General features: G+C 40.2%; 1 protein-coding gene across 8 annotated transcripts in view; it reads right to left on the minus strand.

Moving 5' to 3' along the window:
- FAM135A (family with sequence similarity 135 member A) overlaps nt 1-26,650 on the minus strand; it is an 84,486-nt gene that overhangs the window by 43,100 nt on the left and 14,736 nt on the right. For all 8 annotated transcript variants that reach the window (XR_010830516.1, XM_048077388.2, XM_048077385.2 and 5 more), the window contains 4 exons: nt 24,390-24,510; nt 4,330-4,409; nt 473-612; nt 286-356 (listed from right to left, as the gene is read on the minus strand). Coding sequence is in view for 7 of the 8 variants with exons in the window: in XM_048077388.2 (XP_047933345.2) it covers nt 286-356; nt 473-612; nt 4,330-4,409; nt 24,390-24,510 (412 nt within the window). In the remaining variant the exon portion in view is untranslated. The remainder of the gene's footprint in view (nt 1-285; nt 357-472; nt 613-4,329; nt 4,410-24,389; nt 24,511-26,650) is intronic.

Below are 26,650 nucleotides of genomic sequence, written 5' to 3' on the forward strand. Positions count from 1 at the left end.
AACGTGCAAGCGAGTTATTAATAACTTATGCAGATAACAATATAGCATTGGTCTATACTTTGGAATGTAATAATATCTACCCCAGAGGAGAAAAAAAAAAAAAAGAAAAATCATAGCGAGTCAAACCAGTTACGAAATCTTAACAGACTTCGGTGTTGGATTTCTTTCTTACTCTCATATATATCTAATATGAACACTGTACATCTATATATACCACAGATTTAATTAGTTAAAAAAGTTAACATATGCTGTTACTTTAATAAAATCTTCTATATTTAAACTTACGAATAGTCTGTATCCGTGAAGTGTAGATCTAATGTTAGCAGAAAATTCATTTCATTAAGAGACTCTTCAATCTAAAAAGAAATTGTGGAATTGTGAAATCTTTTCATGTCCCTTATTTATACTAATCCAAACTGTACATAACAAAGATTTAAGTATCTGAATATAGTTAAATTGGTTGACAGATTACCTTCCTCTCATCTAACAGCATTTTTATTTTGAAAATCATCACATCGTTCACAGACACTTCCTCATTTTTGTAAAGAATCTGAAATGTTTTACTGCAAACTATATTGTCATGGATTGAAGCAGGAAAGGCAAGATCTGCACCTGAAAAGAGAAACAAGTATTAATATTATTCGCCTAGCATCTGGCAACTCCAGAGCAGCTAATAAGTGAATTTACCATTCCTATCAGTTCCATGACCACAATTAAAACTATAACATCAACAATATCTGCGGTTTTCCATTTCAGTCAGCAACTACTGGAGTTTGAAGGGAAGCGCTTTGTTTCTAAGTAATGCTTTATCAATATTTTTCAATGTAATTTACTTTCAATACAATTTCTAGATTGAAGAATCTAATTTGTTCCAAATTGGAGTGAAACGCTCTAGGCATCAGAAATTTTAATAAAAACCCTGAAGTCTGTCTTGTTTCATTCACCATTTGTGTTGTTTTACAAGGTTTAACCACACTAAGAATTCAGAATTAACTACCAATGACGCAAAGATGTTAAATGATATATATCACTCCACTGAATTAAATCAAGAACAGTGGTGGTTCCTCCTTTCCTTCCAGATCTTTGCATACTGTTCTGGCCAGACTAGTTCCAAGTGTATCACCTGAACCTTATGTTTGCTGCTCAGGATGATACTTCTGCTTTCAGTTCAGAAGCTGTTCATCACGAAGAGTTCACAAGAGTGTGATATATGGTTAGGGAATCCATTGCCAAGAAAGGTCAAAAGACTTTTGGAAGAAATGAGGAAAGGAATAGTTTTTAAAAATTACTGAGGAAGTTATTTAGCCATAATTACTATCCAAGGGTTATCACACAGGAAATATGATGATGGCCACTACCCTGTGAAACAACACATAAAAGAGGGCGGAATTTGGAAGAACTAAGTCAACAGAAACATCGACAGTTTCTTATCACTCCTCAACAAGTAGCCTCAACAACATTAACCTCTTTCAGAACACAGAGTCTGACAAGTTGTGTAAGTGGGAGCGTGAAACATTTTTTAAAACATTTTGATTCTTTTTAATCAATCACTTCAAATGAGTCCACAAAAGAAAAAGACATCTGCAAAGTTGGCACTTCATAGATTTGGAGTCTACTGACCACTGACAGAAAATCACTGCCCGAGTCTGTATTGCAAACACTCCCAGTCTATAACCTTCATTATTGTTCAACCTTCCAACAGAAACTAGAAACCAGTAAAAAAAAAAAAAACATTTTTTTTTTGCTGAAGTGCTTTCATATGCATCATTGATTTAGGTCTCTTGAACAAAGTAACTACAAAGGATGAATCATTAAATGGCAATTCCCCTAAATAATGGCATGTTCACCTTGCATCAGTCCTTGTCACATGCTGCAGGTGAAGGGCAGAGAGGGCATGGTTTCACGTTATGTGCAATCTGACAGAACCACACACCATCAGCAGAAGGGATTCTGCCACTGCATTCTGATAGAAAAGAAGTAATGGAGACACATGGCCAAGGTCAGCTTCCTATGTGCCGTCCAGCTCTGTGAGTTATAGCTCTCGGTTCTGCTGACTTGAGAGTAACATGAAACTGCATCCTCGGAAGTGAGAGAAAAGGAGAAGAGGCAAAGCTAGCACCAGGAACAGGCTGAGCCACATCTACCTGGGAATCGAGGTCTCACATTAAACAGTGGGGACTGAATTCATTCTTGTGCTGTGAACCTGTGAACATGGTCATCCCGTTTCTAAACTGCCTTCAGAAGAAGGAGTACAGAAGAACCTCAAATAAGAAATAACCTCATACAGACTACAAGTACCTAAGTTTTTCTTTTATCTTCCTAGAGGATTCCTCCATCTCCCTTCAAGTCACAAGAATGCCAGGAGACATTCTCAAGTCCGGGCCTAAGGCAAACGGCTTGCTGTATCACCACTGTAATGACACACACTGTCATGTCCTGGGTCTGCAGTAACTCAAGGGAACTACTAAAGGACATGGGAAATAGAAATGGATGAAACACGGATTTAAATAAGCACGGGACCTCATGAAAAGGTGGGAAGGACTGGGCAAGGGATGGAAGAAGCAGTAAAGGAAGGAGAAACAGGATTGAAGGATGAACAGGAAGAAGGGAACAAATGAGCACGTACAATTAACCTGGGGAAATAAAAGGAAGAATTAGATCAGAGACTCTGCAGGTGAGGGAAAAGCACAGCTAGGGTAAGGAAACTGTTCGTGACTTGTGACAGGCTAGGGAAAGCTAGAAATAGCTAGGCAAGATACTTGCACTAGAGTGGGAAAACCGTGACTGTCAAAGGGAATGGGATTTAGAAGAGAGGTAAGCATTAGGAAAACAGAACAACAGACAGGTAGAAAAGTACAGGAAGAAATACCTGGCCAACACAACCCACCGCTCTTATGAAGAAAAGACCTGCAGTTAAACCTACAGACCTAAACTTACCGCTCCCCGTTCTGCTATTTTCAGCAAGCAGCTGAAACAAAATCAGGCCAAATCAGACACTTGTGTCAATACAGTGCATGGAGCAATACGAAGGTAAAGAGTAGCAGCTGGGGGAACCACAGGCCGATTTGTTTGGACAGCACTGCTCATCTTAACTCCTGTCAAATTGCAGTCTTTAATGCTTATGCCTAGTAATGAGCGACCAAAGAGCTAACATGTCAGAGAATTTATTAACAAGATTGCAGCTTTCTGAAATTAACTGGAGACTGTTCTAAAATATACCATGAAATGGAAAAAAAACATTCTTTTAGCAATAATAAACATCATTAAGCGATGCTATTAAAAAATACGTCTTATTAGAGTGAAAGGATCAGTTTAGCATAGCTAAATTCCCTCAACAACGCCACACTTTGACATTGAAATGGAATAGCCATGGTTTGTAAGAATTATTTATTTACTTCACATAAATCAAAGCAAACATAAATATGCAAGAAGCTTGACTAAAATTCAGTGTCTAAATTGTGGTTCTTCTTTCAAAAGTTACTTTCAAAATAGTCTCCAAAATTCAGGCTTCAGCATCCCAGTTTTATATTCTCAGACTGTAGCAGGCTCTTTTACCTGGCAATTCAGGAATTTCATCTGTCACTTGAAAACTTCATTTCCATTTTTCATATTTCTACAGCACAGTGAGGTGTGGGCTTCACAGAACTAGAAGAGCGCTAACAGGTCTCTCCAGTTCAACTTGCCTCAACAAAGAAACCAAAAGGCAGTTCTGCTTTCTAGGTCAAGTACAGGGAAAAAATGGGGGGGAAGCGCGGAGAAAAGGTGGGGGGAAGGAGGGTAAAAAAGGGAAGAGGGTGTAGCTAATTCTATGCAGGAACTTAAACCGATTTTGCTGCTGAACAGCAAGAGAGCGAGTTTGAAAACAGCAAGACTGGATCCTTTCAGAGACTTCTTGGAGGGGAAGAAAGGGGAGGCAGTATGCAGCAATCTATATAATTGTTTGTATCTGAAGTACTCCACCACTTTGAGGATATCTAGTTAAATGAGAACTGTCGTTAGTAACCTTAGTCCAAAACATAAGAAGACCGAGCATATCAGTGGAAAAAACAGAAGATATTAACATAAAGGAATCACCATGTTTCACTACCAGCAAAGAGAATTAACAGAGGAAATACAGTAACACAAATTCTGCAATCAACTTTTGAGTCTCATTGCTACAAACCAAGTAATTTTTCAGCAGGTCGCCATGAAATAATTTACATTTCAACTGTGTCAATGACAACATTAAATCACCTTTATATTAGTTATAATAATACAAGACAAAAAGGATGCTCCCTTAATTAAGAAGTCTAGATAATGGCCTCGCTTACTAAAAGGCTTTGCACTTACCAGTTGCGTGTAACAAACTAGCTTCTAACTTGTGTGGAATTCTTGGAGGAATTTTCATAGACGCACGAATCTGGTAAAACCTAAAGCAAAAGACAGTGATTTGCAACACATGCTGTACAGTACATCTATCTCATTTACCTTATGCACTTACATACAATGGCAAAGGCAGGAACACAGAGTGAGAAGGGGAAACAGAGCACGGAAGACTAAAAAGCTTAAAACTGTGTTCTTGTGTGTCATCAACCAGACGGATAAGAATATAAGAAGGAAGTCTGAACACAGAGCTAGACTTTCCACACTTCACAGTGTAAATGCAAGTATTTATGTAGATAGAGGGTAAACTATATTGGAGAACTGATATGAATGAAAAATCAAGATCGTCAGCTACACACGCCCATCTTGTAATGATTTACCACGCAGCACATCTATAGGGCTGCTCCAGCTCTGCTGCTGAAGAAGCTATTCCTGAAACCGCAGCACACACACCACCAGGAACCCCACAAAATACCCTGCTTGCCAGACGCTCTCAACACTGCCTGTCACCACCACCACACAGTGCAAACGGAGGGTCACACTAAGCAAAATATGGCAGCACTTGACTATGAAGACATAGTGCTATTGCCTTTGTGATAGCAAGGGCAGCAGCTGCAGGCATACAGACTAAAATAAATTAAACAAACAAACAAAAAAAAAAACAAAAAACACACCCAAGAACACAAAACCTTCAGTCTTTGTTTTCTGAGTCTCTGCCCCTACCTTTATCGAGTTTTTAAATCTGTTCAGTTCCATATTGTTTCCAACCTTGTTTTTATCTATGAAATCCCTAATTGTCTCTTATACTGATTTTATGGGACTCCTCACAAGACACAAGCACCCATAAATACACACTTAAATGGTGTGTTTCCTCCATCTCATCCCATTTCAGATAATTTGTTTTTACTTTAAGGGGTGAGGTGCAGCCAGCTCCGTAAGCTGATCCGACCTGCATGAACAGTGACACCACCGAAGCGAGGGAGCAAGAACATCCTCAAGCAGAGAGTGGGCAGAAGCACGGCCTCAAATGCCTTTGTATGCAATTCCCCTTCTGTATTCCACTCAATCTCATCTCTCATTTTCATGGTCTGGACTATCCAAACTATCCCAGATTACTTCCTGTTCCAGTTTTGGTTGCTAGCACCTCAGCTACACCTGATGATCCAGTAGTTCATTAGTAAATGATACATCTATTTACTAGTCTGACAATCAATCAATAAAAATAATTCTTAATTTAATCCTTCCACAAAATTAATAAGTCAACTATAGTCTGGTCAAAACTATGCATCAAAGAGTGCCTTATAACAGAAGATACTTAATAAACCAGTGATGTGGCTAGAGATAAGAGTGGAGAGCAAAATCATCCCTAGCATTTAAAAACTGAATAAAGCAACTACTGCAAACTAGTAATGATATATTTTGCATTAGAAACCTGAAGTCAAAGAAGATTGCAAATACATTTCCTAAGTGATTCACAAACAGTAAACTCTGAATTAATTTTGCACTGGATAAAAAAGTATAATATTATTAAGAGTGTAAGGGCATCAATGCGATTAGGAGAGCCCTTTCGTCAATAACCCAGCAGGATGCAATCCACTGATGTCTCCTTTCCTGTCTGTCAGATGCGGCTTCCATCATCCAGTCAGTTACCCCGTTTCACTACAATGAGGACACACGTCCTCACAATGCACATAACCTCAGCAAGGAGATACTTTTCACCAGCTCCAGTTTCGCAGTGCCATTCCTGGATCCCCAGTAAGCATTTCTCAAGAGCCTGACACCCCACGAGCCACATCTTCTCACAACCCAAATGACTAGAATGTGCTAGCAGACCACAGTGCTTGTTGTTTCAGGTATTATGGAAAGAATGTAAAATAAGTGGTGTGGTTAAATGTTATGTCTCGGTAGTTCAGAAACATGCCACGTATTTTATTTCATGTCACGCTAACCTTCTGCCAAGCTGAGCCCCTTTATCAGCCTTTAAAACAGCCCAAACCTGCACCATTCTCAGTTCATCTTTAGAGACAGGTTGCAGCTCTACAGAGAAAAACTTTAACTATAGCTTAAAAATTTTATCAGATGTGGAGAGATGAATGAATTAGGACTGCAACAAGGTATCACCCAAGGCAATATCCCTATTGCTTAAACCAGTAAGGCCCATTTGTCCTGGTGATGCCATTAATTGACTGTTTACAAACCAGGCCTCAAAGAGAACAACAATCAATAGAATTGTTCATGCTTAGAATGTAATTTGTGAAACCAAAGGCCATTGTGACACCCTTACTTTTCCTATTATTACTTTCAATTCATGAAAAGCAGAGTATTCTACCCTTTACCCAGTAAACCCGATGGATTTTGATGTGAGGTTAATGTGGAGATGGAGGTGTATTGTCTGCTTGTTTGAGACAGGTGGCTTTGATATTCAGCACAGATTTAAACTCTAAGCAGTTTATAATATAAAACATTCACCTGTTAATCTGAAAATTTAAATCCCGTAAGAGTTCATCTTAGGGCAAATTTTTAAATTTTAATTTCCAATCTTGTGCCCAGGTCTTTGAAACAATTATGTAACTGCATCAAGATATTTAAATGAAAAACCCAACCTCCTACACAGTATTTACCCAAATTAATCACTGCCACTCATCTTTAAATACCATATAGATTAAGGATCTGTCTGCAAATGAAATACTGTGATACTGAAACAGGGTATTTAATTTACAATGGAACTGCATTTGTAATGCATAAAATAAGGAAGCGTTTTCTAAAGCTAATAAGACATTCCTCATGTGACAGCAAGATTCTAAAAGAAAGTTCAAAAAATGCATCAAGCCTGGTTACTCTCTCCTCCCCCAGCCCTGCTCTCCTCATCTTTCCATCTCTGTTTGGTTCGACTCATCAATGTGTGTCACAATCCTTCCTTTTCTATTAAAAACAAACAAACAAAACAAACAATACAACACCAACACAAACCAACCACTTCCAACTATTTCCCATTTGAATATGGAACTGAAGCATTGTCTGGTTCTGATGGAGTCTACAAGTGACCCATAAACCTGATCTATTCAATTGCATCTGCTTGGGAGTCCAGATAACAATTCACTACCAAAGGACTTGTCACATTCAATTATCCCAGATATCCTTAAAATACTCTGCGAGTAAGATCCGAATACAATCAACTCTCCATTATCTTATGTAATGGAAGAACGAAGGTATTCTGGATAGTGGAAAATCCCAGACAATAATGATGCTACAGATGCTGTTATGAAGGATGGTCAGGGCTGGCACACATGCTCTTAGTAGAAGCTGAGAAAACTGAATTTGTCCAGCCTCCATTTTTTCTGGATGGGTGTTTTTGAACAAGAATTCTTGATTCTTTTACTATATTTGGAAACAAACAAACAAAAAACATGTTATAACCTTTCCCTTCGTCCCTCTCTTAACTGTGTTAAATGGAGAAAATATCATATATTACTAGATGATCTGAACTAGATGATCTTTGAGGTCCCTTCCAACACAGGCCGTTCTATGATTATATATATGAGAACATCAGCATCCGTATGTTACGACCCTTGACTACCTTTTCTTCCATGAGATGAACCAAGTATTTAACTAAACAGAGAATAAACCGAAGAGTAGTCATACCAAGAACTGCCATTTTTACAGTTTGATGGAAAACACACTAAAAATCCTGACCAGAAGCAACAATGTGATATGCAATAGTTGCTGGATTCCTTTAATAGATTACGCATTGATGTTTATAAGACCCACCACCTGATAATTCAGCAAGATGTATTTTGATCATCTTTGATGATATAAGGTGATTTGGGCATTTTAAAAGTCCAGGCTACACCAGCAACTCATGAAGCAGAATCTGAATGTGAGTCACTGCAGCATGGGCAGTGCCTGAATTCGATCTGGGAAGAAAAGCAAAGTGAGAGTTGGATGAAGGTCTGACACCACACAACAAAATGACTTTGAGCAAGTCTTTAGCTCTGTTTTGTCAAGACAAAGCAAACAAACAGATTACAGCTGCATGATGCTTGCTGATAAGAATGATTTGAAAGAAAGTCTCCAAAGGGAGACTGAGCAAAGTGAGACTCAGAGCAGCCTTCCTGAGCCTTACAAAGCTATTTACAAAGTGCTGCAAAAACAGCTCTCCTGATGAGTGATCAAATATGCAACACATCTTTGAGGTACTTTGATCTTAGTGAGTAAGAACACCCAGAAGAACTCAGATGGATGTCATCAAAAGAATCAAATAGTAAAATAAATTGCCCGTACCAAGGCCTTTTAGACCATGGACACTTGGCAGAAATTCTTAGTCTGAAGGAATAAAGTAGATATTTGCTGTCTTATGGAGGATCTTCATTCCTCTAAGAGGACTTCTCATCCAAGGCTTTTTAAAAGCTTCACCTTGTCGGAGAAAGAGCAAGCAATTCTGAAACCCTTTATGGACATCACTGCATTCAAAATTACAAAGGGTTATTTTCTTCCTGCATTATCTCATTTCCCCTAGATTCCACTGCTGAAACACGGTACTTATTCGTGATATCACTGCTTTACCTGGAGAATGAGGATTCATTCACCGGAGACAGCATTTACTCCCTTGTGGGCCCCTATTTGTTCTTCCCATAGATAGTGTAACTCAGCGGCTATGGAAATGCATTCTGCTCGCTTCCCAAACACCATCAGGCCATCCGCCTCTCAGCAAAGGAAACCCTGACTACTGTTAGCATGGCTCTACAGTGGCAGACCATCCAGGTACGCGCCTTGTTAAAGCTAAGTAAGCCAGCACTGCTTCTGAAACAGAAACATGATTATCCAGAAACATTACTATGTGAATGAAGGCTCCCTAATGCTACTTTAAATTGTTATTCCAACACAGAACAGAGGTAACTCTGCCAAACACTGTCAAGAAGGAATATTTTATGCACAGTGAGCAAGCTTTAATTCTCTTTAAAAAGCATTATAACAACAATGTGTATTCAGTCTCAGCAGCAGACCTCACCCTGCAATGGCCCAGGCTAGGGGCTGCCTGCCTTGAGAAGCTGTGCTGAGAAGACCTTGGGGGTCTTGGTAGATATCAAGTTGAACACAAGCCACCAGCAAGGTGGACAAGGTCACCAGCATCTCATCCTGGGCTGTATCAACAGAAGCACAGCCAGGTGTTGACAAAAATGATTATCCCTCTTTACTCAGCACTCATTAGACCACATCCGGAATCCTGTATCCAGCTTTGGGACCCCCAGCTTGAGCAAGTTCAGCAGAAAGCCATCAAGATGGTTGGGGCTGGAGCACAGGAAAAAAAGACACAATATACAACACCGCCTCTGAAAATATGCCAACCTCTCCTTCTCTAAACGCTTCCAGCATTACTTACCTTGCTCACAGACAGCAGCAGGTCAAGAATGAACACCAGATCTCTGTTTCACTGCTTAAAAGCTTTGCCTTGAAACAGTTTCACATCCACCCCCAAGAAAGGTACCTTTGCATGTAATTCATAATCACAGATAACGTGTGACAGATGATCTGTGACTTAGCCTAAATATTTGAGGTGCTTACTGAGACAGCATAAACAATCACGGTTGAAGTCACTGATGGAGGACTTATCCAAGGGATGTCTGTCAACCCAAGTCTATGTAGTGCGCTAAATGTGTGCACGTGCTGAGGTCCACTGTCTCATTTGGTCCTGAATATAACCATATGCAAATCCATAACCATGTTATTAAGCCTGCAGCTTAGTGTCCTTACTACAGACCTGGTAGAAAAAAGTCTTCTGAAAGAGGCAGTTAGACTTACTGCTCTCCCGTGGACAGAGGAGACATTTATTGACCATACTGTATGAAGGATTAAATCTTTTTCAAATGAGCTGCATTAAAATCTCCAAGATTCAGGATCTGACATGAGCCAGAATTACCTTCTGACACAGCAACGTTGTCAGGTTTCCTTTTTTTCACTGGGATCATCATTTAGGTGGGTAATATTTTTCCATTATATGTGTTGAAAAACATCATTTATAATCTAGGCAAGAAGTGGGTTCAACAGTAACTGGAATTTATCTTGCTGCTAACACAAAAGGAAATATAAGAAGGAATGGTTATTTGACTTTTTAATGCTCCCACATGGAACCACAGGCAGTAATGCGTGCAAATGCAGTCAAAAAGAACAACCATTATTAAAACAAAAATCTTATGCATAAAAAAGTGTATGTGCTTTTAGAGATAGCCGCATGAGCATTTACTTGAAAAACACTTACTTTGCCAGCTAAAGCACATTCCAAAGGAAGCGTACATCCTGAAAAAGCTTTATAATACAGTTCATCATTGAGGTAAAACTTTTATGCAGTTCCTCTCGCCAAGCAGAGGACAGGCAGAAATGCACACAGCAGATTCTGACCTTCCCTTGTCCCTGAGTCCCCTTGTGCTCAATGCACACATAAATGCATTCAGTCACACTAACAAGAGCAAACACTGAACATCTTGGACTGCAGTACTCACATGCACAGCGGGTCACCTGCAGGGCAGCTCCTACATCTATCAGTCCTCAAAAGGAGGTGACAGCTGTGACCCTGCAGATGTAAAACCTCAGGAGAGCTCCTGGGATCTACTGAACGCGCGGCCCTGCTGAAATCCACGTGCTCAGGTGCAGACCACCACTGAGACTTCTCTCCTTCTCTGTTGTCCAAGGTGACATCAAAGAGACAGTTGTGGCAGAGCAGTAGCTCAGGCAAGCAAGCTTCACTTGGTGCACAGGCAAATGCAGAACAGAAACTCCCACTGCACTGAGGGGTCGAGGCAGCCACGTATTAAAAGAATCCAACAGTGACAGAAAGAACATTTTTTTACTTCTGTTCAACATCTCTCTGTCCTACAAGCCGAGCCCTTGGCTACTACAGAGATCCTACACTACTAATTCTTTCAAGGATTCATAAAAATCCATCTTACAAGCAATGAAGGTGTTTGGCATTTCACACGACCAGTCACAAGTCTGTACTGGTAAATGCCAGCATCCACACATTTTTCAAGGATATCTGCGCCTGCTTGTGATGTTTGAAGCATTTTAAATGACCTTGGAGCACAAAAACTCTATTTTAAATGTTAAATTTAAACTCTATTTTAAATGTTAAATGTTTTAAATGTTCGGAATTGTTTGGTATACTGTAAAAGTTAGAACTAGTTACAGAGCTTATCTAGATAGGGTATCATTTGATACAGGTATAGAACACACACAAAACTTCTTATCCTACACTCACCTTGTGTAAGTGCTTCCAATAATATAGCACCATGAGATTACATCTGCTGTAATTGTGGGTTTTATGCCATTTAACAAATTCCATTTCAGATCCTTGAACAACAGGAAATTATCACGCCCAGAAGACTTTGTTTAAACTCTTTTATCAATCCCATCTATGAAAAATCCAGGTATTTTTCAGATGGATAAGACAATTTTTATTAAGAAATAAAGGAAAGGGGAAAACTTACAGGACTGATAAAAGGTTCACATTTACTTGAAAGTAAGTTTGCTCAAAAGTGACTTACTTTTTAAAATACACTGCACGTCTACGGAGCACACTGCTTCTCACAATTGAAGATATATTTGAGCAAAACAATTATTAAGCCAAAAGTCTGATGACATTTATTTGGAAGCCTTTATTTGGAAGCATGTATTTGGAATACCTCAAATAAGTCACAGCAGCTTGTTATGAAACAAGATCATATACATCAGACAGGAGAGACTGGAAAATAAATGCAGTAGGGATTTTGCCTTATTACTACACAAAGCTTTTCTCCATGTTCTTTCCAGCAGCACGCTTGGGCAGAATTCCTGCAGTGGCTGTCAATGTTTATTTAAAAACTGGAAAGGGGAATACTCTCAAACAAATCTTGATTTTTTTTTTTTTAAAGAGCCACATAAACGCATAGTAATAGCTCTCATTTAATCAAGTAACTCTTAACTTGTATCAGTCTGTGTTTATAATTTTAGTTCCCCTTTTATTTCCTGTTATTACTGAAGGGAACAAAAAAAGAAACCACGCTATCTTGCCTCTTTAAATTATAACAGCTCCATGAAGCTCTTCTTCAGTGCTAATGATTTCCTACATTCCCTAATAAGAGAACTTCCTAACTGTATTTATTTAGCTTTGAATTTTTTTATTTGATTTTTTGATGTATTGCAAGTGTGTACCTACTGTCTGGCTCGAAAGCTTTCTGGGGACAAAGGTATGGGATGCAGAGTTTTCCTGGCAAGTAGGGCCACAGTTTTTTCCAAAGCTCCACCTCTTGCAAACAGGCAGTGGTTCTTATTCAGACACATCATAACATGTTAATTTTGAAATCAAGGTTTAGCAAACACAACAGATGGGAGACCAGAAGACAAGTCTGACAACTCATTTTCTGGTACTTACTGCCAATGGTCTTTCAAATCTTTTTTTCAAGCTTTGCAGCTGTGCAATTCTGTTCCTCTCATCCGCCACTAATCAAATACACAAGCTTTACAATTCACTTTGTGACTTACTTTCATGAAATGCAATCTCTGTTTTAATAGCAAATATATCATACATTTAACCAGAAACAGAAATTCAGGTACAAAGAAAATTCTCACAAAAATGTGCCCAAAAAATGCACATTATCTGTCCATCATGTCATATGTATAATACATTAAATAAAGGTGTTACTCTTTTAACCCTTACTAACATCTTCGTCTTCCCCTGTAGAAAGCTACATCATTCAAGGAAGTCACATCAGCTCCCCAGGCTCAATTTTTTTAAAGTTTCTATCACTATAGTTTCAAATATAACTACTCTTAGATATTACTTGGACATTAGGGAAGAAAAATAGCCTTTCAGCATCTGAAGTGTCCATCTTTTACCTTCAAGCAAGGTGCAGTTTCATGATTGATTTAAGCCAGCCTAAGACAGGAGCAATTCTGCACTCAAAACCCCTTTTTACGTGTTTTTGCCCCTCCTCAGACAAGTTCTCATGTTCTAGCAACTGCATGGTAAATCAAATCAACACATGTCCATTTGGAAAGGGGAGAAAGAATACAATAGGGGCTATCAGAGCAGGCAGGAACATGTGGCCAGGGGAGAATGAGAGAAGTGGGACTGCCCCATTCAGTGACAGCCCAGGCTTTTGTCAGGCTGAGCTGCTGGTGTGCCCCCACACTCAGAAGCAATGTTAAACTGCACTGCCAATTCCTGTAAAGTATTTTTTCCTCAAGGGTTTCAACTCTAAAAAACTGAAAGCAGATCTACTCAGTGTACTGTATCTATGCATTGATTATTAACACAGTTCTCAAGATGTCATCTCAGGGAATGTTACCAGAATGGACTATGTTAGACCCATGCTATCAAAGGTCTGCAGCAGATTTCAAGATCTGCTTTTCTAAATTCTTATTCAGATGATCCAAAATGTTCATGATTGTCAAACAAGTAAGGTAAGCATTCAACACATGAACTCAATAGTTTCCTAAACACACCACTTCTTACCCATCCATGTAAAGGAAACAACTTGCTTTTCTTGGATAGACTTTTTGTATTTTTTATTTTTGCCAAGTTGGAGCCACCTCCTACAGCTAAAACATTTTCAGTCTCTCCTGTACCTTTACAAGAACAAAGTTAAAAATCCAAACTCACCACAGTTAACCTTCAGATACCAGTTTAAATAGGCTTGAAAATGAGCCTAGACTTTTAAAATATAAGGATTTGGAGGGGAAAAAAGGATTAAAGAGCTCTGTTTTCCCCTTTCCCTCTGCTCTGCCCTCCCAGACACTCACTGTTGCCCCTGTACTGCAATGTATCAGCCCGTTCCCAGTTACACCAGCACACTACCTGCAGACAACGCTGCCCACTGGACTGATCCTGCAGCGCACCTCCGGGCAGCTCTGACAGCACAACGGGGAGGGCAAGAAACAGCCACGAGCAAGGAAAGCAGAACCTGCAAACTGGCACCGCCACCCGAGTATCCCTAAATGACAGCTCAGGGAAATGAGAACTGACACACCTGATGTCTGTCACCGTCCTGTACCCTGCGGGCAGGGATGCCAACCAAGGGGAAGGCAGCAGTTCAAGCAGAGGGTTTCTTTCAACACATACTCACCTCTGGGCTGCTCTCACTCAGCCAGAGATCGTGCTGATGCAGACTCTCCTGTTTGAGACGTCTTCCCAACACAGAGGCTAAACTACAGACACCTCTCTCCGAATGAGGTCCTGCGTTACAGTTTATCAGCCCGGAGGCTGGTTGGTGACACAAGCAGGGATCCCATTCCTCCATCTTACCTTCTGCTCCTGCGCTGGCATTGACTAGCGCTGAGCTTGCGGAAGGTGAGCCAGGGAGACAAACTGGCGAAAGCAGAACCATATCCTGTGTTTATTTTTTCTGCTGGCCTAGCGTTTTGAGCTGACCCACCATGAGGCAGAAAAGCCTCACTGCAGGCACACAGGATGCGCCAGAAGCAGGACCACTCTTTTTAGACAGCTACTATCCAACACATCTCCTGATCAGTAACATCTACACCCTTAGCCTAATGCCCGCTCCCTGTCTACACAAAAAGCAAGCCCATCTGATTGACCACAGTACTGCACGATTGCAAAAGCAAACAGAACAGGAGATGACCGTGCATATCGCACTTTTTGGCAGACCCATGCCGTTGTACTGCCTTAAGCTACCTACTGATCCGTAGATGAGAACGCTGTTTCACAGCAGATTTGACCTCGAGGCGCTAACAGTGGGCCATGCTGGTGCACATTCTCCCCCTCCACCACCACCAGTGCTCAGGCAATTATACAACCATCCACATCAAAGAAACTGGTACAGCTGAAACATATGACCAAGACTGATTACCTCCAACAGTCAGAAAATTAAAAAATAAAAATAAAGCACCTTGAAAATACATGGTGAGTAGCAACAGAGGTCCTGACCCCCGCGTGTATGATATTCCCCATCTTTTTTGAGAAACAAGAAACATTTTTAAAAGCAATTTTAAAACTTTCTGGAAAAACAAATTTATGTGGATAAACATGAACGTGTTGAAGAGCTCGGATACGTACTTAAGCCATCTTAGTGGCCTAAGCCTGGAGTGCCTCTAACCCTGTGGAAGCGTCTTGAGCTTCTTACCTGCCAACACAAATCAGACCTGGGAAAGGGGAACAAGTGCAGGAGGAGGAAAAATGGTTAAAAATCTGAAAGTATGAGAAGTTACTTTGTACGGCATAAGGTAATTGGCAAAGGTACCAGGAGGTTTAAGGAGTGAAAGAGGAAGATTTTAAGGAGAGATGTGAAGCAAGGAGAGTCTCGAGTAAAGCACCTGATGGAAGCAGAAGCAGCAAGCCTGGCGGTGTGACAGGGCCTGGCTCCATATTCACATGAAGCTGTATTTCTCACATCATCCAGTAAACTGCTGCCTGCGATTGCAGATACAGATCTGCATAAATGTATGAATAAACGTGCGTGCAGCAGAAGGGGCACAACAAGACCCAATGCCAGGAACTCCTGTCGTACCACAAGGCAGCCAAGACTGTGGAATACTCAATGAACACCTCTCTCTGCTCCTTCAGATAGCAATGGATGTCAAAGTAATTTAAAGGACTAACATAATCATCTTTCTGCTATAACCACGTGCGCAAAAATAGGTCAGAAGACTTAGAAATGACAGATTTTTCTCTAGTTTTCATTACCATCACATAGAGATTGGTCTGAACTGTAAGCCGATGCAGAATCTACATGCTACAAAAGGGTGCTGCTGAACTTGTGAAAGAGAGTCTCAAAATTAGCAATTTTAATGACTAAGCATATATTTAATGCAACGTTAAAGCTGCTACTGCTGGCACACGCCACTGCAGAATACTCATCTCAGTAAAAGTCAGATTTAGAAAGAAGTCACATACTCAAGAAACCATTATTCTGATGTCTTCAACCAACACCTCAGTGAACACCTACTCTCATTCTACCTTCATACAACACGCAGAAGCTAATTATATTGTTCTAAAGGTTAAAATAAAAAAGTTTTATCTGGAGAAAATCATTTTATATTCAGTACTGTCTCCATTGTCATTTACTCCCTCACTAAACTGAGCTCACTGATCATGTTTCTGCTGGCAGTCTTCACAGCAGGACAGCCCTGTGCCATGCTAATACCTGATCTTTATACCACAATGTGAAATGGTATCTGGTCTTACAAACACAAGGCACATCTTTCTTTGATCATAGGAAAAAGGAATTACACATAGACCTCCAGGCACAGTCCTCGAAGGAGGATATATAATATAAGCCGTGTCATAATTACATTTAACCTGACCGTCACACAAAATAGCTACACCTACCACAGTGCTGTCAGGCTCCAGCAAGACATTAAGATGGCATAAGCACATATTTGAGGACTTTATTTCTTAAAAAGTGAATTTTGCCGAATTCAATGTCTGGAGGGTATGTCTGACTCATTCAAAATAACGAACTTCAAATGTTATGATGTTAGTTTCCTTCCAGAAGGATGACATAGGTCTAAGAGCTAAAGCCTGAACAAAATTCATAAGACTTGAGATTTTAACCCAACATCTGAGAAGTCTCAAATATGTAATAAATACCCATGAACATTTGACAAAACCTTAGGTGTATTTTTGAACAAATATTGGCTAGGAGAGGGTTGGAGGAAAGAAAAAGGTTTTGTAAAACATCTCGTCAGTACAACTACAATTACCAACTGTTATGTATCTGGCAGTAGTGACTGAAGAAGTAAGCACCTGTACCATTATATCTAGATGTCAGATAATGTACCTAAAACCAGTAGCTTCAGGCATCTGATCTAGTTTCTTAAGTGGGAGGCCAGTCTTCTGCGAATTAACATATGGGAATGGAAGAAAGAGACAGGATTCAGAGGCTTCAGAGTAGAAACCCAATTTACAATGGCCCTAAACAATCCCTCAACAGGCTTCCCTGTGTGTCTAGAAGTGTCCTAACACAGATATTTTCACTCAGATATCTAAAACCAAGTGGTACAACCTCCCCGTGTCTTCAGTTCCATTTATATAACTAAGGTTGAGCATACTTCAAAAGCTTTAATTTCTCAGCTAACTCAAAGGAAGTAGTGCTCAATTGTATGCTTACTTTTCCAATTTCTACTCAGCAAACGTAGGGCTTTTTATTTTTAAAAGGCATTAATCTAAAGGACTATGATGTGGTACTTCAAACGGTTATTCCTCATTGGGACCACACCGTGTCATTGGCCTCTCAGGCATCCTTCATCAGAAGGGCTAGTGGGATCTTTGATCACCCTAATGTTTAACTTCTGAAGCATTACCAACATAAAATACGACTTTTTACCCAATATGACATTTTACCCAGTTTTACACATTCTTGCCTCAGAGCAAGAAGGACCTGTGTATGTGCATCCACCACTGAACCAGAATCAGAAATTGATCCACCTCTAAAAATATGAATAAAGAAGCATCTGCACCTTTTTTTTCCCCAGACAGAATATTCCCCTGTTTTTACAGCCCAGCCCTCCAAATCTTGAATCTGTATTACTGCTACTCGTATTGCTGTACAATCATAAGCTGAAGAACAGCGCTTATCTTGCAACTGTTAGACAAATTTGACAGCTTTCTTCTCCCTTTGAAAAGATCGCATTACATTAAGGAAAGATCAGAGCACAATACTTCAGGAGATATGCTACATGACAGAAGGGGATTCAGAACACTTACCTCCAGAAAGCTGTGTCATACACGAATGTAGTTTGAAAGCAAAAGTTTGACTGAGGTTTATGAATTCCAAGGAAAACCAAACAGCTCAGCCTGAACGTGCCATGTACCCCATGAGTCTGCTACCTGATCATATGCTAATGGCACAAACCACAAAAATCCTTTATTTAGGAACCAAAACTGTCCATCTCCTGATGTAGCCAGAAGAAAGATGAGTTGCCCCACTCTTCAAATTTTAATTTACTGTTAACAAATTATAAAATTAATGTAGACAACTCACTGGATCCAGGAAAAAAAAAAAAAAACAACTTTCATATGTTGCCTGATTTCTCATTAAATTACCCTGTAATCATAGTAAGATTCATTAAGATTCCTACTCTCTGATTCAGTGTGTTTTGTTTTACACAACCAGGCACATGGAAGCATAAAATGTCAATGCTGCTGAGATACATCAGCAAGTGTCTGCACAGGGAGAAAACAAATCTATGGCACAGAAGAATACCTAATTTTCCAATAGTCTCTGAAGCTTTAATTCCTTTGACTTCAAATGAGGCTCAGGTTCACAAGCAAATTAGTGCTACTGAAATCTTCCCAATAACTGAATTTCAGATGTGATATGCATCCAAAAAGTGTTTTCACATTCCTGTGATATTACACCCCACAAAGGAAACTTCTACTTGGAAAAACAAGACAAAGCAGAAACATTGCTATTGAAAATCTCCTAAATCCACTTCTGGCTAGATGTGTGCACAGCTATCGCTGACAAAAAAATAGTGACAAAATAAGAATTTAACATTGGGATTTTAAGAATGCAAACAGGTAGAGAAAACGTAGACTAAATCTGCTTTCAGTGCAGATCTCATAGCAATGTCTGCTGTGCTGAATCAGAAAATATCAGGTAAGCTCCTCTAGCAAATGAGGTTTGACAATCCAGAGCTGAAAAAGCAATTATTAATGATTATTAAAAATAGGCAGAATAGGCCTTTCTGTAATATGCCTAATGAGTTAACTAGCTGTCTGCTGTGCAAATAGAGAGTCCTTATTTTAAAGGACTTAGAGGAAAAGAGACAACATGTGAACGTAAATATGAATGGCACAATGACACAAACAGTAATTCTAAGTGTTACAAAAATGATTTCAGGAAACAGCACTTGCCCAAAGACACTGGCCAAACAGAAGAAAATGACTTCTCTCAAAAAAGCCACCCTGTATGCCTAATCATTCTCAAGTGTATGAGACTTTTTTTTTTTTCAACAATATAAATGTATTGAGCATCTCCTTTGTAGATTTTTCAAAGAGGAAAATCAGTATGAAAAAATGAATGTTGTGGTTTCAAAACTACCTGAGAAACAGAGCCTGACACCAGGATCAAGCTGCTGACAGGAGTCAGGCAGCATAACACAGGAAGGATGGAGACCTCGCTTTCCCAAAGTGCACTTGCTGCTCTGAGAAAAGAGGAGTCAGGAGACTGACAAGGTCAAAATGATAGCCTTGAAAGTGGAAGAACATAACATATGCCAAGACCAAAGGAAAATTAATGGAAGTCATAACGGGAATTTGCCAGTTTCTACTACAGGACAAGGTAGGAAAGATGTTATCTTATAGACCTTCGTCCCCAAAGAATTCACGATTGAAATAAAAGCTGGATGCAAGCAGCTACTCTGATACAAACAGGATAAATTACATCAGTTTGGTGGTAACAACAGAAGAGAGCCCATAATCCACACTCCTTCCTAAGGCTGCCACATCTTCAGTTCAGGGCAAAACTTGAGTTAGGACAACTTTGGCAGCAAAGGGGCACCAGACATGTTAATGTGTCACACTGTGACTGGCTGTCACTCTCAAGTATCAGATAATGAGGGGACCTTAAATCACAATAAATATGACTGCCATCCAGTGACAAAACTCAGCACACTGACCTAAGCAAACATGAATAAAGCGTCATACTTTCTCCACAGGCATCTGTAAGCAAAACAGAGTAATTCACACTGTGCTGGGCAATGGCTTGTGGATTATTCCAGAAGGTTATGTATTCATTTTTAAATATAAAAAGTGTGAAGGCAGTGAATATCACCGGTATGTCTTAGGTGAAGTCACAAAGTTTGAGAAATAATCTTCAAAACAAAGCTAGATCCCTCAATACACAAAATCATAGGAGTATTAAAAAAACTTAGCTGGGAGACATTGCATTTTCTTATTTATTTATTTGTATTTTTTTTTGAACAAAGGCTGAAAAGAACCACTTGAATCACAGAATAATTTAAATTGAAAGCAAAGCCTGGAAGTTATCCAGCCCAAACACCTGCACAAAGCAGGTCCCATCAGACCCTGCTGTTCTGGCACCTGTCCCGTCAGACTTTCAGTGTTTTCAAGGATGAAGATTCCACATCCTCTCCGTGCAACCTGGTCCAGTTGGTGAAAAAGCATTCCTCATGCACAATCTGCATGTCTCGTATGGCAGTTTGAGCCTCTTGCCCATCATCCTATCACTGGAAAACTGCAAGAAGAATCTGGATCTGTCTTCTCCAGCCATACAAATTAGTAAGGTCTCCCTTTCACCTCACATGTTCAATTCACTGTCTATCACAGCCCCTGGGTACTTTTCTGCAAAGCTGTCTTCCAGACACTTAGCCCCCATCCTGCACTGCTGTATGGGGTTATTTGGCCTCATTTGTATGACTCTGCCTTTAACACAATGTCAGCCCATTTCCCCAGTTTGTGTAGGTCCTTCCAAAAGAGCTGTTTTCCACTGTATCTAACCATTCCCTGCAAAGTGTAATCATTCAAAACCTTGCTGAGAAGGCACAACGTCTCATCACCCAGGCTGTTAATCAAAACACCAAACAGAACTGATGCCGTATCGATCTGTGAGGGATGCCACTAGTCATTAATTACAAGCTGGACTTTGCCCCACTTGAGCACAACACTTTGAGCCCAGTCACCCAGCCAGTTTTCCATCCAACTCATTCTCCATTTCTCCAGTCCACATCTCCCTCGAACTGCATTATATTTCCCTTTGTATTTATAAAAGGTCAGCACTACAGGGCCCAACTCTAACCGGAGCCTTTATAAAGTAAGACAACAGAAGAGCTTGAAGCCCTGCCATCTCAGATGGATCTTCTTTTATTCATTTTGTCACACAATACCCACGTATCAACCACTGACTGTTTGGGCAAAAACTCCCATGATCACATCACCCTGGTTTAAAAAGGAAAACTATGCGAAGCCTTATCTAAATGTAGCAACTGTTAAAATAAGCCAGCAGAGCAACCTGGAGCAAGTTTGCTTTTAAGCAACTAGTGCAGAGCTATACGAAAATATTATATAATGAGATAGCTAAATTAGATAAGAAGAACTTAAGTGTTCTTTAACTACATTACATTCCTCTGCTACTTACGGCTGCAGTGCAACTTCCAGGAAAAGCCATTAAGGTCCAAAAAGGACCCCACTTGCTACATGCTGGTTCAAGTTCACTGAGGGTTTTCTGTGTATGTGAACTTGATCTCTCCTAGAGAAAGTTAAACCATCAGTTTGTGACATCTGCATACCATAAAATGTGCTTCAGCCCAGGGGACAGAAAGGTCTGAACCAATCACTGGTACAAACAACTTCAAAACACACTCATGATGAAAACATCTGGCCCAGGGGACCAGACTAAACCTAGTCTGAAGTAATCCTGGAACCACACAGATACCGGGACCTCAACCTTGCTTCTAGCACTTTATTCTGAATGTACCAAGTTAATTGCTAGCATAAATATAGTCTTAAATGCTTCTGGAAACAATGTCACTACAGATACAGATCCAAGAAAACATGCTACAGTTAGATGCGATAGATGGCGGATTTCTTCAGATGGTTATGAAAGCAGGAAGAGATAATGCTGTTTTAGATTCAGTATTGGGATAAGTGGACCCCACAGAAAAGCGGAGGGGGGGGGGGGGGGGGGGAGCAGCTTGTCACAAATTCGGATAACTAAACCGATTCAGTTTATAATTAATGGGAGAGACAAATGACTGACATCTGAAAATACATCAGAGTGAACATTCAGGCTGAAAAAATCATTCAAAGCACAGGACAAAGCTGATGGGAAAAATAAACAACTGTATATTGATCAGAAGGAAATTGAGGCTGGACATTATGACATCTCCAATAATTAGAAGAGTGAGAATCTGATCTCACTCTCTAACTGAATAGTTCAGATAAAAATCCCGTAAGTTTTAAGAAGGGGCTTGATTTGCTCGATGTGATTACTTGAAATGGCTGCACTTTTCTTTTACACAATTCACAAGGCCATTATGCTTCTAACACCATGAGACAGACAAGCTAACTGTGTAGGCTTGAACGCACACAGTCCCAAGCAAACCCGCAACATGCTCAGTTCTATACCTGACTTCTGGTGAGAGAAACCAGGCTAAATGCAGCAGCAGCTCAACAACACAAAGCCAACAGTGAAACTGAGGATTTTCTTTTCTGCTGATTCAATCCATCATCTAAGAGCTCCTCTGGCATTATCATATAAGTGTTACATTCCTATCTCCGCTAAATACAAAGGCTAGAACTTGCCCAAATTGACAGAAATTACAGAATTCACATTACTCAGTCTTTTGACTTATTCTGGCAGCTTCTCCTTCTTGACATTGCTTTCTAAGGGAACATGCCCAGAGTTAAAGGTGCAGCTTGAAACCACAGAAGCAGTATCTGCTAGTCATTTTTCTCATTATGTCAGCATTTCACCTCCCTCAGCTTGCTGTGTGAGTTTATTGCATTTTAAAGAGTAAGCTAAAAAGCAACAAGCCAAGTTGAACACTGGTAATTATAACGCTGTGCTTTGCTTCCAAACTACCTTTCTGAGGAATCATTTGAATCAGAGGGTGAAGACAACCCATAAAGGCTTCCTTTTTTTCAGGTTCTTCTCTATTACTGTTTTTCCATACTCTATCCTCTCCTTCCACACTGATTTCAGAGAGAAAAAGAAAGGACACAGTTCAAGGAAGTGTACTTTTTGTCAAAGTAATTAGAGCATTCTCAGTGTTTTCCCAGACCTCTTAAGCCTTCCTTAATCCTCCTCCTCCAATGAAGGGCAAAATTACAATTTCCTCTAAAAGATGGGCACAGCTAGTTAGCTGCATATAGTTTGACTGCAAATGGTAGTGAACATAAGTCAACACTTCTCAGTACCCACTTCAAGTCAAATTTAGAGAAAGGCTGGCTTTAATAAGCTCTAGAGGAAAATTAATAGTAACACAGCAAAGATAAAGCCTAGCTAGCCAAGATGTGTTTTACGACATCATCTTATGCCACTTTCTCCTGATCTCCTTCCCAATTCTTTTTCATACCACTCTTCCCCAAAATATCCACCTCGGAGATTTAATACAAAGATATCTGTATTGCAGCAAGGAAAAACAAAACAAAGACACACATTCCCACCGCCCCTGAACAAAAACTGTTTGCATTATCACCAGGTTAAAAACAAGAATATATTTCATTGTTTCCAAGTAAAGTTCTTCTACAATATTTTGGAAAGAGCTATCATAAATCAACACTGATGTACACCGTTCTCTGTCTGTGAACACTGACACAGCCTCAAACAGACTTGTCTAAAACTATCATCATAACAACTAAAAGACTGACATGTACTTTTGCCGTAGTCTGTTAGAAAGCTTACAGAATGGCAATGTACCACAATGCTAGATGACCAACGAGCTTTAATAACTCAAAAATAAGCTACAAAGGATTACTTCCTACGTAGCCATAGGAAAGCAGGACCTTAGGAAGTAATCTGGGAACAACCAGGAAAAAACGAATTAAAGGAATGTGAAAGGGTCTTCTACAGAGACCCCATGGAGTTAAGTGGAAGTCAAGGGACCTATGCAGTACAGAGCCTTCTGCTACTGCAGAGGCACAGCACAGCGTGACGACAGAAGCTAGTGAAGTTCTCCGCTGCCAAATCAATAAATTAATAAGTTAATTGGGGCAGAAACATTTTTAAAAGATACAAAAGCTGCCTGACATATTTCAAGCAAAAGGGATCACAGCAATTAAAATATGAAAGGGTAAGAGCCCAGTAAGAATATAACCTATCCTCAAACTCTACAGAACTTCCCTCCTTTCCAATCAGAAAATAAATACTTGTTACAACTTAAGTTTTAGGCCAAATTACTCAAACGTTTTGATTCTAGCAAGCATATACCTTTCCAATAAGCAATTAACAACTTTCAAATCACTATAAAAACAGTCAATAACACATGAAGCAACGCTGCATGACACTACCCATTAAGGTCTTTCTAACATCAGCCACACACCACAGTAAAGTTTTAGAGAACACACTACCTACCCTCTTTGAAACAAATCCACATTGAAGAACTTGTGGAGCTCCACGGAGAATTCTACCATAGCCTGAACTTCGCTCATGTTTATGAGGATGAAGAAGTCAAAGCTTGTCAGCACCTTAGTTACTGAAAACAAACAGAAAACAAACTTTTTAAAACACAAGCCGGGGACAATGCCTATCTGGTGCTTAAAAGGAAAACGCTACTCAATTTTACACAGCTTCCTTAAATATACATGTCCTGGGGTAAACGTGAATATAGGATTTATATAGGATATGCCAAATCCTGCCTACAGTAGCTTCTTTCTTTGTTGTGAAGGAATCAAGTATTAAAAGAGAAGTATCACGATACGGTCAGCATAATATAACCTTGGAACTTACTGATACCTACGTACTGTGGCTCTGCTCTGGTACTTGGCTGGAGAGAGGAAAAAGCACTGCCAAGAAGGAGACAAAGACAGTTATTTGGTCTGCTTCCAGCCCCTGCTGAAGCAGAATGACCAAACAGGTAGCAAGCACTACCTCAAGCCCAACATGAGGACAGGGACAGCTGAATGTGGCCAAACGGGGCAGAGTAAGGCCTGACAGGAGCTGTAGGATTTTTGATGGAGTGACTGGAGAGGAAAGGCAGGAGTTAAAGAGGGCAACGTGCCCATCCTTAGTCAATCTTTGTTAGTAGCAAAGCATTAATTCTCATTGTCTTCTTTGCAGCCACAGACTGGCACCTTACTGCTAATTTACAGATGCCTGCCGATACTTAAATTAAAATCTTACAGACTTCGACAAGTTCTGCTGGTTTTCCTTCAACAATATCAAGGGGATTAATAAAACAGACTACTCTTTCTGCAAACACTTGTCCTCAAACTTCCTAGCTCCTGCAAGCACTGCCTGGTTTGAAGAATAAACAAACCAAAAAAAAACTGAAACGGACAACCCTTCATGCACATTAGTCCTCCTTCTGTGTCTCATGCAGAAGCAGTAAACCTAATAGCGAGCCTGGCCTGAGCTTGAATGGGTTATGGGCTTTTTTTGTTTCTATAAAACAAGCTTAAACAAGCATGTGGGAGTTTTGTGAAGCAGCAGGTGGTACTACTGAGACAGAAAATAGAAAGCTGGCAAAGAAAATTCCTAGCCACAGCAGATTATCAGTCACCTGAAAGCAAAGTTGTCTTACGGTGCTACCTCGAGCCTACCAACTAAATTATCTTGGCATATGACTCAAGATAAGATTTACCTTGCTGTACCTGCAGCGCAGGTTTAGATTTTTAAGTATAAACAAGTAAATTCTGACCTTGGTTTAACAGCCTATACAAGGACTCCACATACACCTTACTAAGAACACAGGAAGAGTAACTTAGTACTTTCTGACTTAGCAGGGAATAGGTAAAGAGGAATTTTGCTTCTGAAGCTGAGTTATAACAATTTGAAGAACTCCGATCCAGGACCCTTCATGACAGGTGAAAACTACAGCATACAGGTGGTGCATTTAACACAGCTTGTCTAAAAACCCTGCATTATAATCCGAACTCAAATCAAGGGATTTTGACAGACTAGTTGAATGATGCCACAGCACGCAGTGCAAGGGCTATCACTGATAACCTACACTACTTTGAAACAATTCCTTCTTCCACTGCTCTGCCTACAGGACTGTGTAGGGATGTCCTCAGTGGTTCTCTGAAGCCAGAATCAGGAAGTTCTGCTCTTCTCAGGCACTCTAATTCTCTGGAGTCGCAGTACTGCATCACCACACGTGCCTCACCTACCAGGATGCAAGTGTATCTTCTGCAAATGGAACCTGACCTGCCACCGAGCAGGGATCCTCGACCTGCTGTGACCCTGGGCAGCAAACCCTGAGGGCAGTGTATGTAACACGTGATGAAGCTGGATGACACCTCAGAAAGGACAGGACCCCACTTGAAAATCCTCAGGCAGAAGAGAAAGGACTTCAGAAGACAAAGGATGCCATTGAGCTATCTGAGGCAGTTTGCATTTTGATGAAGCTAACTACATTTTCAAGACATCACATCATCACACGCCTCTGACTCCCCAGCACTAATGGCACTGTCCTTTGTCCCTGAAGTTTGGCTTCCCTATGAGGAAGGAAAACTGTTCCTGCAGGAGTTGCTGAGCCAAGCCAGCCCTTCCAAATGCTTCAGGGTCCCTCAAGTCCTCAGCAGGAAACCAGGTGGGACCAACCCAGAACTAGCCTGGCTAGGCAGATTTAAAGGCTTCTTTATGAAAGAGTTACTTCAACAGCAAAAAAGCTA

The sequence above is a fragment of the Anser cygnoides genome, chromosome 3 (assembly GCF_040182565.1).
Source record: "Anser cygnoides isolate HZ-2024a breed goose chromosome 3, Taihu_goose_T2T_genome, whole genome shotgun sequence".
Taxonomy (NCBI): Eukaryota; Metazoa; Chordata; class Aves; order Anseriformes; family Anatidae; genus Anser; species Anser cygnoides.